Below are 19591 nucleotides of genomic sequence, written 5' to 3'. Positions count from 1 at the left end.
ACACCTAATTTACAGACTGAGGTCATCCATGCACAACCAACAATCACGCATGCTGCTTCACTCCAGTTCCCTGCTGAATGTCAAGCACTCATCTTGCATATGTCTTAAATATTTGAGTTTACAGAATCTGCCTATACCCAGCTCCAGTGCCACTCTACACAGTAAGGCTCACGACAGAGCTTTTACATTCATAAGGCAGCAAAAAGGTTTAAAACTTTCCAAGCCGATCTCTATACAGGGGTACAGCAAACAGCATGTCTGTACCACTTCTGGAGAACTGTTTAATTCCAGCAGTACCGATATGTTTCGTATATGCTATTCAGTGGGCTCTGTTGTCCAAGTAACTTTCACCAGCAGGCAAAACAAGTGCCAAGTAACATCATTGTAATCTATTTTACATAGAGTGCTCAGTAATTTGCCAATATTCTTCTTACCTTTGTGTTTGTTCCAAACTCTGGAGCAGACACAGATATCATCGTTCCTATTTCCGTGCTCAGTTTACTTGCTGCTTTGGTTTCCTTTGTAGTGACAGGTTCTGGACTTCTGATAGTGGTGGGAGATGGCTTCTCCTGTCCCTCAGACTCTCCCTGTTGGGCATCCTTCACCTTCCTGTTCTTTAAAGAACGCTCTTTCCCAATAGGACCAGGTTTATATTCTTTGTTTTCTACCGGACTCAAGTCTGGAAGCTAAGTTAGCATTAACTTGTCAGTTGTGTCTTTCCCACCATGTCCCATCCCACAAGAATATTCTAACATGCTTGAAACAATTTTGTTTAAACTTAAAAGCTTTCCTGAAGGATAAACATTGTCTAACAGAAAAATAATTGGAGACTAAGTTAGCAATACACACATGATATGCATTTTAAATATTAAGCAGCTAAACCACCATTTTCAAGCAATAAACATTTTATGGGAAGTAGCAGAGTTCAAGTAAACTAAGATCTAGTTAAAACCCACAGAAGAAAGCCAGTGTGACTCGCTTTACAAGAAAAGCACAAAAAAGTACAGAAGCCACAGGACTTCGTGTATACGCAGGTTATTTTAATTTTCAGAGAATTGGGATTGTAGAGGGTCTCAGGAAAGCAGAAAAGAAGACCCTACCTTTATTTGAAGATATTTCCATACATGGATGTTGGCAGCATTTTTATGGAGGAACTGAGCACTTAGGGGATATCCAGAAAAAATAAAACACCTACAGACAAGCGTTTCCTTATATCGCAAACACCATGGGTAGAATAACTGCTGCAATTCAGTAGTTCCTTTTTGTGTAGCTGAATTAAAGCAGAATGAAGGGCCTCCGGGAACGTAAATGCTCTGCTGTTTAAATATTCTTTCTGGATGAGACTACTCAGCCGACTTCACTACAGAGCAGCACAAAAAATGCCTTGAAGACAGTCCTTAAAATCTTATTCCTTAAACTCTGATAGTGGAAAAGACAGAAGCTGATAGAATTGCCTCTATGAATTCAAACCAGCTGTTTCAGGATTAGGATTCTCTACAATAAAATGCCTTTGGAGAGGATGGAGTTTCCCATAAGGACCTGGTAGCCTCGGGATGCCAGTGGACATTAGCTTTCAGAGGGAAGGAGGAAAAAGGCAGCAGCAGCAGATGTCTGAGCTCTGCAATGGAGCAATTCGGAACATCAGAACCACCTCTCCCCAAATATTTTTTTTCTCTAACAGTTTACAGAGGCAAAAATTCCTCCAGAATTCAGAAAGGTAAATTGCTTTGTTTCAACTTTCATTGCCAATGTAATACCAACCTCCAAACCTGAATGTAAGTTTGTATTTAGGCTTCATCACAAACAATATCACCATGGGGATGGCGGGTTTGTTGCCTTTTTTTTGTCATCAGGATAGCTAAAGGATTACAGCCCTCTCATTCAGAGGAGGTTAATCTCCAGTGACTTTACCATTTAGTCACATATGACTTTCAACAAAAGCTACAGGAGTCTTGATAGCTACAACCAAACAGAAAAAGAAGAACTTTCCATACAGTGTAAAGCCGACTCTAAGTTTATTCAACTTTGGAGTTCTTTAAGTGATGAGGCAGTTTTTGACATGCTGCTAGTATATCTGAGATAGGGGTTTCAAATGCGCTGGGTTAATACAGCTCACCGGCAGTATTAGCTACTGCATATTTCCGGTCCATACGGGGTTTGTATTTTGCAATCAAAACCATGAACTGCAACATACCACCGAGTGCCTTGTACAGCAGAAGCAAAATAGTTCTATACATGACTGCACTTTCATATTTCCACTTTTTTTTTTTGGGAAAAAAAACCCCAAATAACCAACACAAAGAACCACCTGGTCTTCTAGAAAGACAGAGGTCTTTAACCAAATCAGCATCACTACTAAATCTCAGCCATCTAGAGGGACTGAAACAGCTGGTTCTATAAGTCATCAGCCAAGATCATCTGCCATAACCATCTCTTTCTGAGTAAGGAGTAAGAAGCTGGTGCTCAGTCCTAGGGATGCACAGGTAAGTATGCACTGGAGGTAGAAATAACAGTATACTTTATTAATGCGAAAGGTCATTGAGCGTAAACTAAATGACAGGAGGAGAAAGTATTACTCCTTATGTGTAGTAACAATAGAAATACAAAATGATGATGATCAAATGAAGGCCCTAAATCTCTAGGGGGCAAGCAAAACACTTTAATAAAAGTTTGTCCAGTCTTCCTAGATTGGTTGCAATAAATTATTCAGATGTGTGCATTTGAATTTGAGACTTCAAATCAGAGGTTCTAATATTCCTCTCTTTCCTCAAAACACTACTTTTCCTGCAACTTGATGTATTACTCAATTTGCTAATCTTGCTACAAAGCTAAGCAGGGCATTACATATCATTTACATTACATATCATTACATATCATGTCCTGACAGGCATAGTGGCAAGAACAATACTGAAACTGCATACACAATCAGGGCAAAACCAGAATGCCCAATTCAAAATGGCTCTCATAGCCTGAGCAAAGGAAGCTCAAGAGAAAAATCAAAAAAACCCCAGCTGGATACAGAAACAAAACACTAACCACATCTGTAGTCTCCCAATACAGCTATCACAAATCTGTAATCCCACTCCTGCTCTAGTCACATCCCTTATTCCAAAAACAGAACCAATGGACAAACTCTGCTGGGCTAGGCTGCTGTTTACTTATACCTGCTTCTTGAACTGAACTCCCCATCTTCTCTCCAAGAACCAACTTGTTGATTGTATTAGAAAATATAAAAGGGAAACGCAATTTTTAAAGGTCTATTCCTAACTGGATGAGTATTCTACTCATTATTTTTTTGGCTGAACTTCAAGTTTAAAAATTGGTACTTAAAATAGGATCTTTTACCTTTTGTGCTTTGATGGGTCCAGCCCGAGGCTGTTTCTGTCTTTGCTCTTTCGGTTCTGGTAGCTTGTCAGTGGACTTCTCCGAAAGTACAGGACCAACCTCATTGTCACTGCCACTGGAAGCAGGGGCTCCAAACTGAATAGTTTCTATACCAAGATCGACTCCACTTTCTTGCCCAGGCTTTGTTCCCTAGTTAAATGGCAAACATTTCATGTATTTCAAAAGATTTCTAGATCTGTATTTTTGCCAGCCGTTCAGAAAAGAGCACAAAATATACTCAGCTGAAAAGCACTGAAGGAGTATGTTTACCTTCTATCAGTAAAAGCATTATTTGTTACTGCAACAGATTTGCAAGAGTAAACACTATATGAACGTACACTTCCTCCTCTTCAAGTTCCTACTGTTCTCACAAGCCTAAAAGTAAGAAAAACTAAGGCAGTGAAGAAATATGTAAATAAGACCAACATGACAAACTGGTAGAGAAGAGGGACGAGTGCAATATTAAAACGTCCAGATTCAGGTTCAGAACATTCTCCTAAGAGTTCAAGAAGTCACGTTCAACTCGAGAGGAATAATCAGAAATTACGCAATCAAAATCATCTCCCAAGAGAGTTAAGTCACATTCTAACAGTTCAAAACAATAAAGTCAAGACCAAAAAAGGCCAAGCAAACAAAACCACAGGACTTGAAACATAAAATTTAGGGCTGTGAAAAATTTCATGGGGTAAGTAGAGCCAATATAGTTAGAAAAAGCAGTAGGTGATTTCTATCTCTGATTTAAGAAGGGACACAAAAATCATTTAATTCCTTGGAGACAGCCTGTTTCTGTCTACATTACTAACTGTAGACAAGTTTTCACATGCAAATCAGGCAATATTTTTAGCTCCAAAATGCACTAAATAACTATCAATATAATCCGTGAATGGCCGAGTTCTTATTAAGAGCAGTTTTTCCATGCTGCAATCATAAAAGCACTAGCCTGTCTCCTGTGTTTCTGTATTATCTCCAGACTTCATGGAATTCTATACATATTTAAGTATGTGAAGACCTGGAAAAAATGGATAATCTGTACCCAATCCCAATGAGATATAATTTGGGTAAGCTTCGCATACAGCTGCATTTCTTCCCTTTCTTCTTACCTCTGGAGATGTAGCTGAACCAAAAGATGTCAAAGGCTTGTTCCAAGCACTGACTGAAGGTGGCTGAGGTGGGCTAATGGGTCCCACTGACAATTAAGAAGACAGAATTGCTAAATATGCATTTGAATAAAGTTATCGATTGATAATTAAACTACAGATGTCTTGATTAAATAAGGCTTAGTTAAGACATTTTTAACCAATTCAGCCATTAATATGCTACCTATTTAGCTGCTTTCATGTGGGGCAATCATCACATTTGGAAGCATGATCAAGCCCAACTGAACATGGATTCCCGAAGCGAGTGGCAGCTGCTCATTCATAGTGAATGAAGAACATCTCAGCAATGTAACAATAATGACTGCAAAAAACTCTTTTCAGAGGTATTCAGAGGTTACAGCTCTGCACTTGGGAATGCTGCCCTCTATTCCTTGCGCACAATACATTTGCAGAGAGAAATGAGACATCAGCAGAGAGGACTGGCAACCACATTCTTTAACTACAATGCTTGCCTTCCACCCCAAATTCAAAAGATGTTACTTACATTTCTTGGAGATGTCATTTAGAACAGCTGTAGGAGGCACCTTGTTTTCCCATAATTCACTTCCCAGACCATTGTGAGCCTGGGTGTTTTGCAGAACTTTGCCAGACACAGTGTATTCTGTGCTGGCTGTCCCTCCTGCAGCTTGGTTTTGTGGCTGAACGGAGGTCTGTGGCTGACCTGGAGTCTGCGTTGTACATGGAGGCTGTGCCTGAGCTTGTGCTTGCTGCGCAGCTGCAGCTGCTGCCTGTTGCTGCTGCTTTTTGGCAAATCTGGGTGGGAGCTTTGAATTCTGACCTCGGCCTTTCTCACTTGATCCTTTTTTCGTCCAAACCTGTAAGCAGAAGTCAATTTTATTCTGACAGCTGACAGTTAGTATGGATGCCACTTGTACACTGTAGCAGCAAAAAGCAAAGCAATTAACCCTAACTTAAAGAAGTTTATTTTTAGGGGTATTAAATGCATGAACAACGATTTCTCATCCATTTCCTTCTTGAAATCAACTGATAAAGAAGCAATGTCTATCACATTATGAAAAATGGTGATTTCAGTTTGCCAGTTCACTTGCCTGATAGTGCTCTATCAGGAAGTACAGAACCCTATGAGGACTAATTGAAAATTATTTTAATTTACTAATTCTGAACAACTCAGTATTAATACAACTATCTAGTTATATTTATAAGGTGAAAATATCGCTTCGTTGGAAGGCAGATTCTGTACACTTCACAGCATTCCTACTACTGCAAGGAGCAATTTCCCACTATAAAAGCTGGTCTTGTACCTGCACTGTTTGTTCTTCCTTCTTTCTGCGCTCCTCATCTTGCAAGCGTTTCTGTTGCTTCTTAGACACAACTTCTGTGAAACCATCATCATTCAAGTTAGACTGTGTATCTTCAACTACTGTCACTTCAGGGTGATCATCAATGATCACAACACCTATAGAAAAAGGAAAGGTATGGATCCTGCTGTTTTAACAGCTCCCAATGGAGCACGCTAAACCAAAATCTTTTTTAGAGTGGAAGCTATTTGTCCCAGACACAGATGGTGGCCCTGATTAATGATAAGGTTCTGCTTGCCAAGCTGCTGAGCTTGAAGACAAGGAGTTAAACTTTAAGAACTCTTGAAGTTCCTGTACCACATTCTTCAGGAAATAAGAGCTAAAACATAATAATGAACAATGAACAGCTTTCCTATATATTAGCTGTAAGCTTATCAGTCATAATCACTGTCTCTGCCTATGAAGGTTAAGCAAATTATTAGACTGTGGTGGAAAACAGTATGAATGACAGTTAAGATTAGATGACAGAACTTATCTAAAAACACACAATGAGATTTGCCACCTTTCAGAGGCACACATGTTAGATATAACAAAGGTAGCAAGGGGAGACCTCATTGCTCTCTATAACTACCTGAAAGGAGGTTGTAGAGAGGAGGGTGATGGCATCTTCTCCCAAGTGACAGGGCACAGGACAAGAGGAAATGGCCTCAAAGCTCCACCAGGGGAGATTGAGGCTGGACATCGGAAAAAATTTTTCACAGAAAGGGTCATTGGGCACTGGAATGGGCTACCCAGGGAGGTGGTTGAGTCACCTTCCCTGGAGGTGTTTACGGCACAGGTGGACAAGGTGCTAAGGGTTTAGTGTTTGATAGGAATGGTTGGACTGGATGATCTGGTGGGTCTCATCCAATCTGGTTAGTCAATGATTCTATGAAGTACATAATTATTCTGGCATTTAAAAAAATAAATCACCTCTCCCCTTCTGCAAGTTTTCAAACATCTAGCTCTCTACGCAGCAAACCTATCAGGATGACAAATTCTTGTTAGATGATTATCAATACATACTTGCGTAATTATTAAGATCGAATTGAGACAAGGCATCCACTTTTTCCTTAGGCTTCTTTGGGCCAGCCTTAGGTTCTTCTCTCTTTTTGCCGCTTGCATCCTTGGTGCTCTTTTGCCCTGCAGCAGTAACACCTCCATCCTCCTGATGTAAAGAGGTGGTGGTGGTAGGATCAACACCAGGCACAGTTGCCGTCTGCTCTTCAAATGGCCTAATTAGAAAAAAAAAAAAAAAAGAGAAAACTAATGATCAGCCACAGAGAACACTCAGGAAGGAGCTAACAACCTGATGCAGACCCCATTATAGGGTTCTATGTGTCCACTGTGCAACTTCTTAGTAGGCTCCAGGCTTCTACTTTCACCTCCTCAACAAGAAACAACTTAACAGCAAAAGCTCAAATCAATATCAAATGCCCAGCTGCCGAAAGGAATCACAGAAATAACAGCATAATTTTAAGGTCATCTCCAGCTTGGTCTATGTATTTAGAGGCATCAAAGCTCAACAAGTATGCAGTTCAGCCTACTCCATGAGCAGTAAGGCCTTCCACAGAAACAAAATACATCCCCAAAACCAAAGCAAACCAAACAGACACTTACAGTATGCAATGCGAGCAAATAAAGGAGTACAATACACTTACTCCTCATGCTCATTCACCAAAAGCTATCTGAAGCCCTAACAGTCAGATTTGCAGTATTCTGACTTTGCTGTGGAACCTGGAATACGCAATTTCTGCTTCAAAATCACCTCAAAGCAACAAAAGAATTCTTAATAGTTTTATCTCAGAGGTTAAGGCACTGATCATGAGTTTTTAAGCCCAGGCAAAACCTGAACTTAGAATACAGAAACCTGCAAGCACAAGGGTCCTAGAGTACAGGGCAGGCACTCAAGAAAAATGTCTTTCCCTGCCTCACACTTACCAGACTACTGTGCACTGCATATAGGAAACAGTGGGATAATAGTAGCATCAAATAATTATCAAGTTTCAATCGAATTTAGCTATAAAGAAACAGAAGTGTAGTCTCAATGGCAAGCATGGCTCAACACGCTTGTCTAATTATCTAAAATGCAATGTAGCAATTTATGTAATAACTGCAGAAGTATTCAGGTTAACATTTCAGCTTGCATCTAGGTGTTAAGAAACAGCTCAACTCAAAACAGCACTGCAATTTTTTTAATTAGGCATTTTTAACACTGCACATACAAGAATACTCTCCTCTTAGCTCCATGTTCCAAGTGTCTGTACACAAACAGGAAAGATAAAGTACACAGCCAGAGGTGCACGTGTTTGTCCCACTCTCTTTTGCAACCTAAAATTACTTATGATTTTGAACAACCAGAGAACAACAGAACACCATGCCTATGTGTGCTTCCTAACTGAATCTGGTACTCACCCTCTTTTTCCAATTCTGGGTGGAGGACCACTCCGCCTTTCACTCCTAGGTCCTGAGAAGTTCCTCCCTGGTTTAGCTGGCCCATTGTTGCCACGTCGGTTTTGACGGTCTATTCCAGGCCGCTGACTAGAGAAACTTCTTTTGGCTATTTCCCTTTTTGGAGGTCCAGCATTTTCTCCTGCCTTCACAGCCACCTGTGCTGCTATGTCTGCTGTTTTCTTCTCATCCCTTTCCCGCCTCTCATTGAAGTCACTGCTTTCTGAGGCCGTTTCCCATTCTTCATTCGCCTGGTCTGAAGAATTCTGGTTGGACAAATCTGGTGTCTTACTTCCCGACACATCCGGAGCTGTGCTGGAGGGCTCATTAACTGCACTGCTAACCGTGGCACTTGTTGATGAGTTGACTACTGCCTCATTTATCTTTGATGCAGCTTCCCTTTCTTTTAAGCGCCTAAAGCGTGGTGGTTTATCTTGCCTTGGAGGCCGTGCAGGCCTCTGTCTTCGTGGCCTCTCTCTATTTGGATCAAACTTTCTCTCAAATTTTGGCGGTCTCTTATCAACTGGTATCGGACCATAATGTTCATTTCTTCTTGGAGGCTCCCCATCATCAGGCTTAATGATCTCTGTCTGCCTAGGGTTCCACTGATTGTCTCTGTAGGCTGGCCTCCTTATCGTGGATGGACGCGGAGGACGCCCACTGGGATCCCTGCCACCACGTCTATACATTCCCCCTCTGCCTCGTCTAGAAGGCTCTCCTTTAGGAAGAAATCCTGGTTTGGGTTTGTTATCATCTCTTATGTATGCTTTTTCTAAGGATCTGTTGTCTACTCTGATACTGCTTTCAGATTTGAAAGTTAGGGGTTTTGGAGGCTTCTTGCCATCAGCTCTCTCTTCTCTTTTTGGATGCTTGCCTTTGATTAGGCTGTCTTTGTCTGAAAGCAGCGTGTCACTTGCGCTTTCATGAACTTCGCTGTCAGAATCTGTCTCTGAACCATGCTGCCGCCGACGTTTTGGGATTACTTCAAAGTCAGAACTCTCACTACGAGTTTCACTCTCTTCTCTTTGCCTAACAGGCGTTGAAGGCACATGGTCTGATCTAAGCTTAGGATCTCTGTAGTGTGGGTACTCTCTATTATGGCCTCTACTGCCCCGACCACGTCCTCCATAAGAACCCCTGTAGCTACGACCTCTAGAATAATACTCCCCACGACCTCTGCCTCTGTATCCCTGCTCTGGGAACCAGTCTCTATCCCTTGCCTCTTTCCAGTATGTCCTAGGTGGTAAGCCAGGCTCTCTTTTTACTGGTCTGGTTTCCAAGCGTGGTTTCTCTACAACCTCCTTGCTAACTACCTTCTCAGTCTGCTTTTCTTCCTTCACTGCAGTAGCTGGCTGCTGAACATGTGGCATTGGCTGCTGCGCTGCTGGCAGAACAGGCAGCTGTTGCTGCACTGCAGGGGGAAGCTGTGGAGCACTGGGCTGGGCAGTCGGTAGCTGCTGCTGGACTGGAGGTGTGGGTGGCTGAACCAGGGCTTTGGCCGCAGTCTCTGGTTGATTGCTCTCCTGGCTTGCAGGTGACAGAGCAGCATCCTGGGTGATCTTCTTAGCCAGAGGAACGCTGCTGGAGGTGGATGTCTCTGGCTCAGTCTGAGGCAGTGGTGCTTGAGGCATTTCCTTTTTATCACTTTTTTCGGACTTGCTAGGTTTTTCACTAGCCGTCTTTTCTCCTTCTTTCTCCTTCCTCTGCTCTCGCTCTTCTCTCTGTTCACGCTCTTCCTTCATATCTCTAAGCACAGGTTTTTTAATAGGACCTGATCTTCTTACTGGTCTATCACTGCCTTCATCTCTCCTGCCGTAACCTGGCCTAGGACCCCATCTTGTTTCAGACTTAGGTTTGAAAGTTTTTTCAGGTTTTGGTCCTTCTGATATTCTATTATTGATCAAAATTTCTTTTTTTGGTTTAATCTCAAGTCTCTCAATTGTCTCCTTTGCCTCAAGAGGCCTGTTATTTATTTTAGGGATATTTGTTGCTGTCTCATTTCTCTGGTCATCTGATTTTAGAGAGTGACTTGAACCATGGGAAATGCTTCTCTTTAGCGAAGAGTGACTTTCCACCACAGACACCACCAACTCTTCTGGAGAGCTATGTGTAATTTTCTCATTCACTCCTTCAAAATTAACTGCAGTGTTAGGTGTGTCAGTTTGGAGAGGTTGTATATCTTCCAAAGGCCTGCTTGGGAACTTTTGCACCTCCACCTCTCCCGATTCTCTGAAAAAGTCTGTCTTTGGATGAGTGTCCAGCTGGTTGTGTTCTATAGGATAAGCAGCAGCAGGGACAGCAACTCGTTCTTGCTCCAAGTGTGCATCAGACCTAAGCAGTCAGCAATTAAGAATGTTAGTGTGGGGGAAAGGAACCTGTACTCAAATATTCACTTAAATCTAATAATTTTCTGTTTCCATTAAGGATTAAATGTCAGTTCTAGGAGATAAAAGGTATTTATTTTCATGGTGGCTGCTAGTTGTAGAGGTGAATTTCATTCTATACTGATTAAGAGTTCAGTGTCAAATGCATAATTAGCTTCAGGAATCTATTGTTAATGGCTATACATGCAATTTTAAATTGAACCCCCAAATTAGCAGGCTAATATCAAAAGTACAACCTAGACGGCAGAATGGCAAAAATATTTTTGAGGTACTATTAAGACTCGGAGCAAGCCTTCCTGACCATTCGTTATGCAGCAAAGGTCAAAACTCACTGTCCTACTTTATACCACTTGTACTTAATACACAACTTTTGAAACTAGTATACATTGCTAGTCTACAAAATATTGTAGCAATCACCATTCATCAAATTAAGTTAAGAACTCTAAAGAAGGGGTAAATTGTCTTTCAACACCATATAGTGCACACATCTTTTGTTTTATAGAACAGCACCAAGTATACCACACCCCCACTGCCACAACTCATTTTGAAGTTTTGTGTAAAGAGAAGCTACAACTCAAGTCAGTTTACACTTCATACTATGTTTTGCAATGTAAGTTACACAGCCAGGTGTGTAAGTACATAAGGCCTGAGACATGACATGCAGAAGTACATAACCTTACCTCAAATCATTAGCCTCTTCTAACACTTTAGGAGATGTAGATTGCTGAGGTTCTGCATGGGGGTAGGGGTCTGACCCCCACATCATGCGGGGCTCTGACAAAGGAACAGCGTGCTCTCTTGCCGAGCGAGCTAGGTGTTCAAATGAATCTGAACTAGTTGCTGATCCCTCTATTTGGTCTCTTCTCATCAGTGGTTTCGGAGTCATAATTCCTGTGACAGATTTAAGTTCCAGAATCGAAACAAGTTGAGCATTAGCAAAGAAACCTACCTCAAGACTAGCAAAGCATAATTAGGAGGTACTGAACACTATTTTCTCTCCTCTGATCTCCTTTGTTGAAGTCAAATCTCTCTTTGCTGTCAGTTGATAGGAGAATGACTAAATCCTACTCACCACTAGTGCCCTATGTACCAACAGCAAAAGCTGTCTGCTTCCACTGTAATGTGAAGAATCAGGTCTGCAGACCTGTAAACATGGCCTGAACAGTTTCTGTTGTAACTTCTGAATGGCAAAAGGCAAGATGAGTATATGCACAGGAGTTTTATTTTACTCTACTAAGGATTTTAGGTCCTTCTTTTGGTAGCTTTTTAAAGAAATGCTACAGTTTTCCTTTTCCTTGTGTAGCCTGCTTTTCCTCAGTTCACTCCTTGCATGCATACGGGATATCCATTCTCTTGCTCGTTAGCTGGATTAGTATCTCAGTTACATTAGATGCCAGATTCGTATTATTTATGCACAATAGCTTTCCTAACTGCAAGTCAGATGGCCATTCTACAAATTAAGAGGACTTTTTAGTGCCAAGAACCTGAAAACACAAATTCAGTAAGACTCTAGGGGTGCTAATACATAATATAAACCCAGAAAAATTTCATGGTTTTTTTCAGTAAGCAACGTAGTACCAAGTGCTAACATGTAACGAAACACAAACAGTAAATGCACTATTTTTCTCAGTTCAGCCTAACTCATACCAGCTTTAACATCCATAACAAAGCACGGCTTATGTTGATGGTCTGAATACATCCTAAACTGTCACTATTGTGCGTGCAATGTGAAAGTTGTGATTTTACTTCACAGTCAAAGACATGCATTGACTGTCGTTTCTCCAGTATTACTAAGATCCATTTTGTTTCTAATGACAAAATGATTTAGTTTTCCCTTTAAAAAAAAACCCCACCCATTTGCTGTTACCATACATAGTACGGTTATGGAAACCACACTGTGCTGCCAGATTTTACCAGGATGAATAGGAGGCATATCCATTGCAGGTCTTCCTGACATCATTCGTGGATCCATGTAAGACTGCATCATAATCCACCGTGGATCAAAGCCCATGGAAGCCAGATGCTGAGGATGTGGTTGCATGGGCTGGTAAAGGGGTCTGTGCTGGGGAGGTGGAACAGGGCCACTGGAAGGCTGTGAGGGAGCAGACTGTGGAAGGACACCTTGCTGCTGTTGCTGCCACTGCTGCTGTTTCATTTGCTCCTGCATAACAGAAAACGGTATTACAAGACCTTTTGTTAAGATGAAGGCTTGGGCAGAATTCACACCACCCTTGTTTCCAAGTACAGTTATCTCCATGACACCAAGTATTCTGAAAATGAATCGCAAACATACATCAAGATGAACAAGAAGCAGCAGAAATGCAGACTAGACAATTAAAAATAGCTAGAGCTTAGCTGGTGTTCAGCTGATATACAGAACAACCTACACTTCATGCATACCATTAATGCAAACTGCTCTTCAGACCATAGGACCCAAGTTCAAATTACATTTCAGAGTTTCAGAGTAAGGAAAAGCTGCAGAAAATCATCTGATTCCAGGTTTCATAGGCAATGTTCTACTGTCAGCAACTGATGCAAAAATGGCCATATTTAAAAGCCTCTCTTGCCTTCTGCTCATTCACATGCTTTGCAAGGGACAGGAAGCATTTCAGGCACAGTAATTCCTGCCAATATTATAGATGTTGTGCAAGCAGGAAATCAACAACTTGGGCTTTTAGAAACTCCTATGATTATGTTCTTATTCAGAACAGGGCAGAAGACATCATTCCTTTAATGAACTGGTTAGTTACCTGCTGCCTCTGAAATCTTGGCGGTAATGATTTCTGGAACTGTTTAGAATAGCCTGAGGAAACAGCAGGACGAGGCTGAGATCCTGAGTCTGGCTCACTCTCATGAGTCACCTGTGAAATTTCTTTCTCATTCCGACCGCTGTCTTGGCGGGTGAAAACTGCTTGCTCTTCTGAAAAAAACAAACCCCCAAACCAATCACCAACTCACATATGGGAAACAAGTGAATCTTTAAACTGTGACAATTTCACCAAAATATCAGACAGAGGATGTTCTAAAAATGAAAAGGATCTGCTTTCTCTAACCACAGTCTTGGTTTCCAAATCTAACGAAGGCAAAAAAGTTAATAACCCCTCAAAACAGAATTGTTGTTAATGCATCTCCCATTGTTCCTTTTAAACTCAAATACACTGGGTAATCAACCACTCACATTTAGGTTTTAACCATTATGTGATTTAAGCGCTGTATCAACGCTACCATATTACATTTGAATCAGCTTTTTTATGAACTAAAGTTTGGTTTTACAATCACTATTTAAAGGATAACAAAATCTTATTAAGCATAGTCTAACAGTTCTCTTGTGGCATTCAAGTTCAACTACAGAAAATGCATCAAGTTTAAACGTGCTCTTTTGTGTCTACTCCTCTAGGCTTGCCGAATGAATAGAATAGCTAAAATAATTTACACTGCTTCTCAGCAGCATGAGTTGCTGACTCTCCTTTAGGGAGAAAAGTAAGCCTGATTTCTTTGTGCATTCTTCAAAGCCCAGTCTTAATCACAGAGCCTGATTTTTCGTTTAACATTCTGTTGAGTTGGGCAAACATGTCTAGCTGAAACAACAGTTAGCAGTTGTGTGTCGGGAAAATAAGTGGTCTAGATGCACTAGGTTAAGTAAGCATGCAAATTAGACTTCTAGATTACAATTATGTTCTATAGTGCAGCGTTAAGACAGACAACTCCTACTTGCGTGCAGGCATACCTTTTTCTTCCTTATTATTCCTGGTTTCACTTTCCTGTTTTTCTACTACAGGTGTTGCCACAGGTTCCACAGGCTCAGGAGCCTCTTGTGCTGGTTTCTCCTCTTCTTTCTCTTTCTCATTCTCCTTCTCTTCTGTCTCCACCTCCTTTTCTTTCTCTTTCTCTCCTTCTTCCTCTTTTGCTTTGTCCAGTTTTTCTTTTTCTTCTTTTTCCTTTTCCTTCTCCGTTTCCCTCTCTTTTTCTTTTTCCTTTTCCTTTTCCCTTTCCCTCTCTTTCTCTCTCTCTCTCTCCCTTTCCCTCTCCTTTTCCCTCTCTCGTTCCCTCTCCCTCTCTCTCTCTCTTTCTCTCTCCCTCTCTCTCTCTTTCAGAGGGTCTTCCCGGGAAGGTTTAGTCACACAGCCAAATTTCTCATTTAACCGTTTCAGCTTTTCAGCACAAGCTGCTTTTCGCTGTTCTTCCATTCTTCTTTCTTCCTCTTCCCGCCGCTTACGGGCTCTCTCAACTGCAGCGGATATCTCTGACTGCTGTCTTCTCCTCTGTTTCCAAATTTCATCTTCATCTGGTACTGGTTTAGGGGGAAAAGGTCCCTGCCTTCCAGGTCCTACCTGGCGATCAGGAGGAGGAGGGTGCTGCAATATTAGAATCAGTTAAGTCAAATTGAACATGTATTATATAAACAGCCACCCGAAATACTACGTTTTAAGTGGTTTGGGTTTTTTTGACACATATTTGCATGGCACCTTTAAAAAGCAAGATCCAGAAGAAAAAGCAAGCCCCCACCTTTCTGTTCCAGTACATATTCATGCAACCTGAGCTCACAAAGCAGAGGTAAAAAAAGTTGGGCTCACATCACTCCTCTACTCTATCACCAAGTCAAAGTGACAGCAAAGATGCCCAACATCTTTTGGATTTGGTTACAGGCTGCTCTAAATCACAAAGACTCAGGGCAGATCTCAGACAAAGTCCCCCAAGGAGATCAAAAAAATTAAAGATAGCTCAGGATAATGAAGACTTTAAAAAAGACTGCTGAAAATCAGAAAGAAACTACTACATACGCTTTTCATTTGGGACTTCATCCCCCATCTGCCTCAGCAGCCAGCCCTCCAGCACTATTCCCATATCCCATTCTCTCTATTTCCCAAATGGAGCAAGAGAACTGAAAGCTCTTGCATTTCATTTGCCACTAACAAGATGAGGCTGCTTTACACAATCAGCAGCACAACTGTGTTGGGATGCCATTCTTACCAGCCCCAGGCACTACTACGATCATTTTACTTGTTAAAGAAAAGGCTTATCGCTATGTGAAGCATGTTTTTTACTTTTCTTAGTCCAAATCTCTCTACCACAGCATTAAAGAATTAACTCAAAGAAATAAGGACAATTCCAATCATTCTTACCAGTGGTAGAACAGATTTTGGATGAAGACTGGGACCACCTCTTTCATGTACAGAAGGCTGTGCTGGACCCCGATCCTATCGGATCAAACAATACCAGGGCTAAGCAACCTCATAACGATAGTCAAACTGACAAATTTTTTATTTATTGTTTTCTACTGCTTCTAGATACTACATCTGGTGAACTATCTGCGTATAATACAAATTTGCATGCAAAACAAGGGAATGAACATTTCCACTTTATGTACCAAGACCTAAACAATTTACTTTGAAATTAGAATGTGTAGATTTTCAGAGTTTGTCACTGCACTGTTCTTCCTCAGATCCAATGTAGTATCAAACCCTGAAAGATATGAACTTTGCATGTACAGAAAGTGCAAGAAAAGCCCAATTCAACATCCTTCATCTTCATTATTACTGATGTCAAGAGAAAAGGTTTCTTGGAAATTTTCAGGCAAAGCCAACAGTAGCTTTTCCTGGGTGGAAAAAAAAAATAGGGCTGAAGCAGGCATAAGCTGAGGTGGTTGCCAGTCTTCCTCTACTAAAGGACAAACCAAAAAAATCAAAATGGCTGAGCTGATGAATTCTACATGTTCTGTATAAAATCTATCTGCTGAAATGTGAGAAGTGAGCCAACACATGACTGCCAGGCTGCACGGAAGAAAGTGGGTCATGATACCACAACACAACCCCCACACCTAGGACAAATGTGAGTACCAACTGGGTGCTATTTACTGTGTGCCACTATAAAACATGATGGACACCAGAATAGCTTCATTCATCCTTACAGGAATGGACAGACAAAAGTATCAAGTTAAAGTTTGTCAGTTGAGTCACAGTCTCCTCCCCTCCAATTGAGGATTAGAACACACTAGATAAAGACATGTTATTTTTATTTTGTGACCAGAAGCAACTAAGTTGACTAAGCAGCACACGATCAGTTACCACAGCTCAGATAAGCAGTGGCTAATGCTTTCACTCATGTTCATAACCTTAACTGACCCGGCAGTTTGAAAAGACACTCAAGTGAGACCTCTCATAACAAGGCTGTTGCCAGAAGAGCTGAAAAGAACACACAAACCTGATCAAGCTGAGAGCTTTTGCTGTAAGACCCTTTGGCTGCTGTTATGGAAACCTGGGCGGCAGACTTAGCATTTATCTGTTCTTCTGCTTCCTTCTGTCCACCAGTACTCTGTGAATCTTTTGTTGGTGTTTGTTCATCTCTATGTGCAAAAAAAAAATAAGATTGGAAGATGTACTCCACACGGGTATTTGGTGATTTATCTTCTATCCTCAATGTTCCTTAGCAAGGACAGTGAAGATAATTTCTACTACACATGCAGCTAACTGGAGTCTACGGGCAGCTATGGAATTTAATACAGTATCAAGTTACTGGAATAAGTGCTATTGGAATGAATACTCGCACTAATTTCATTCAACCTTCCCCAAAGCTAAGATACTTAAGTAGCATTCATACACAATTGGCAACAGTCAACTCACCCACTTTCCTTCTCTTTTTGACTACTTCCTTGCTCATCATCATCACTGAAGTTCAACTGCTCAGTGTAATCTACTTCACTCTGAGCACCTGATGCATAAGCAAATATTCAATTAATCTTTCAGAAAGATTAAATATAAAACAACAGAAATCATTAATCTGATGTTTTTTACCTGCCCAGCCTTCATCAGCCTCAGCATCTAGATTATCAAATTTATCAAGTTCTTTAAGTTCACTGGCACTAAGAATGGACGGGCGCTCAATAGGTTCTGAACACCATGAAGGTGGTCCTCTTCCCCTTGGCCCTCTAGGAAAAAGAAACAAGGGAAAAAAAAAGAGAGAAACAAAGGCCACTGTCATTATTTATCCACAAAATGACTAGTTCAAAGGTCATCTTGTACCACAATTAGAATCATAGAATAACCAGGTTGGAAGAGACCCACCGGATCATCAAGTCCTACCATTCCCATCAACCAGTAAACCACGCCCCTTAGCAGCTCGTCCACCCGTGCCTTAAACACCTCCAGGGAAGGTGAATCAACCACCTCCCCGGGCAGCCTGTTCCAGTGCCCAAAGACCCTTTCCATGAAAAATTTTTTCCTAATGTCCAGCCTAAATCTCCCCTGGCGGAGCTTGAGGCCATTCCCTCTTGTCCTGTCCCCTGTCACTTAGGAGAAGAGGCCAGCACCCTCCTCTCCACAACCTCCTTTCAGGTAGTTATAGACAGCAATGAGGTCTCCCCTCAGCCTCCTCTTCTCCAGGCTAAACAACCCCAGCTCTCTCAGCCGCTCCTCATAAGGCCTGTTCTCCAGCCCCCTCACCAGCTTTGTTGCTCTTCTCTGGACTCGCTTCAGAGCCTCAACATCCTTCTTGTGGTGAAGGGCCACAAGAGAACACAGTATTTGAGGAGTGGTCTCACCAGTGCCGAGTACAGAGGGAGAATAACCTCCCTGGACCTGCTGGTCACGCTGTTTCTGATACAAGCCAAGATGCCATTGGCCTTCTTGGCCACCTGGGCACACTGCTGGCTCATGTTCAGTCGGCTGTCAACCAACACCCCCAGGTCCCTCTCCTCCAGGCAGCTTTCTAGACAGACTTCTCCTAGTCTGTAGCACTGCATAGGGTTGTTGTGCCCCAAGTGCAGGACCCGGCACTTGGCCTTGTTAAACCTCACGCCATTGGACTCAGCCCAGCGGTCCAGCCTGTTCAGATCCCTTTGCAGAGCCTCCCGACCCTCCAGCAGATCCACACTTCCATCCAGCTTAGCATCGTCCGCAAACTTGCTAAGGGTGCACTCAATGCCTTCATCCAGGTCATTGAACAAGACATTGAACAGGGCTGGACCCAGCACTGAGCCCTGGGGAACCCCACTTGTCACTGGCCTCCAGCTGGATTTAGCTCCATTTCCCACCACTCTCTGGGCCCAGCCAGCCAACCAGTTTTCCACCCAGGAGAGTGTGCGCCTCTCCAGGCCAGAGGCTGACAGTTTCTCAAGCAGAATGCTGTGAGAAACTGTGTCAAAGGCTTTACTGAAGTCCAGGAAGATACATCCATAGCCTTTCCCTCATCCAGCAGCCCAGTCACTTTGTCATAGAAGGCGATCAGGTCAGTTTGGCAAGACCTGCCTTTTGTGAATCCATCTTGACTGGGCCTGATCACCCTGTTCTCTTGCATGTGCTTCATGATAGCACTCAAGATCACCTGCTCCACGACTTTCCCTGGCACTGAGGTCAGACTGACAGGCCTGTAGTTCCCTGGATCCTCCCTGCAACCCTTCTTGTAGATGGGCACAACATCAGCCTCCAGTCCAGTGGAACTTCCCCAGTCTTCCAGGACTGTTGGAAGATGATGGAAAGAGGTTTGGCCAGCACATCTGCCAGCTCCTTCAATACCCTTGGATGAATCCCATCCGGCCCCATAGACTTGTGGGTGTCTAGTTGGGTAGCAAGGCTCTGACCACCTCCTCTTGGATCATGGGAGCCTCATTTTGCTCCTCTAGCTCCTGGGTTTGTACACAGATGGAACAACTTTCTTTACAATTAAAGACTGAGGCAAAGAAGGCATTAAGTACCTCAGCCTTTTCCTCATCCCCTGTCACTGTTGTTCCTTCTGCGTCCAATAGGGACTGTATGTTCTCCCTAGTCCTCCATTTATTATTTATATATTTATAGAAGGATTTTTTGTTATCTTTCACAGACTTTGCCAATCTGATTTCTAGTTGAGCCTTAGCCCTTCTGATTTTTTCTCTACACAGTCTCACTTACCTCCTGTAGTCCACCCAAGAGGCCTGTTCCCTCTT

General features: G+C 42.2%; 1 protein-coding gene across 15 annotated transcripts in view; it reads right to left on the bottom strand.

Moving 5' to 3' along the window:
- Window positions 1-19591, bottom strand: part of PRRC2C (proline rich coiled-coil 2C) — a 77520-nt gene that overhangs the window by 25953 nt on the left and 31976 nt on the right. For 13 of the 15 annotated variants that reach the window (XM_069862373.1, XM_069862384.1, XM_069862377.1 and 10 more), the window contains exons 8-22: window positions 17466-17599; window positions 17295-17382; window positions 16876-17017; window positions 15798-15872; window positions 14402-15029; window positions 13425-13594; window positions 12589-12835; window positions 11355-11565; window positions 8255-10621; window positions 6866-7074; window positions 5804-5958; window positions 5026-5356; window positions 4485-4570; window positions 3346-3534; window positions 435-686 (exon numbers count right to left, since the gene is read on the bottom strand). In XM_069862373.1, the coding sequence (XP_069718474.1) occupies window positions 435-686; window positions 3346-3534; window positions 4485-4570; window positions 5026-5356; window positions 5804-5958; window positions 6866-7074; window positions 8255-10621; window positions 11355-11565; window positions 12589-12835; window positions 13425-13594; window positions 14402-15029; window positions 15798-15872; window positions 16876-17017; window positions 17295-17382; window positions 17466-17599 (5284 nt within the window). The remainder of the gene's footprint in view (window positions 1-434; window positions 687-3345; window positions 3535-4484; window positions 4571-5025; window positions 5357-5803; window positions 5959-6865; window positions 7075-8254; window positions 10622-11354; window positions 11566-12588; window positions 12836-13424; window positions 13595-14401; window positions 15030-15797; window positions 15873-16875; window positions 17018-17294; window positions 17383-17465; window positions 17600-19591) is intronic. The other 2 variants (XM_069862380.1, XM_069862374.1) reach the window with 2 other exon arrangements.

The sequence above is a fragment of the Phaenicophaeus curvirostris genome, chromosome 8 (assembly GCF_032191515.1).
Source record: "Phaenicophaeus curvirostris isolate KB17595 chromosome 8, BPBGC_Pcur_1.0, whole genome shotgun sequence".
Classification (NCBI taxonomy): Eukaryota; Metazoa; Chordata; class Aves; order Cuculiformes; family Cuculidae; genus Phaenicophaeus; species Phaenicophaeus curvirostris.
Note: the sequence above shows the minus strand (reverse complement) of the source record. Positions and strands in the feature narration are given on the sequence as shown.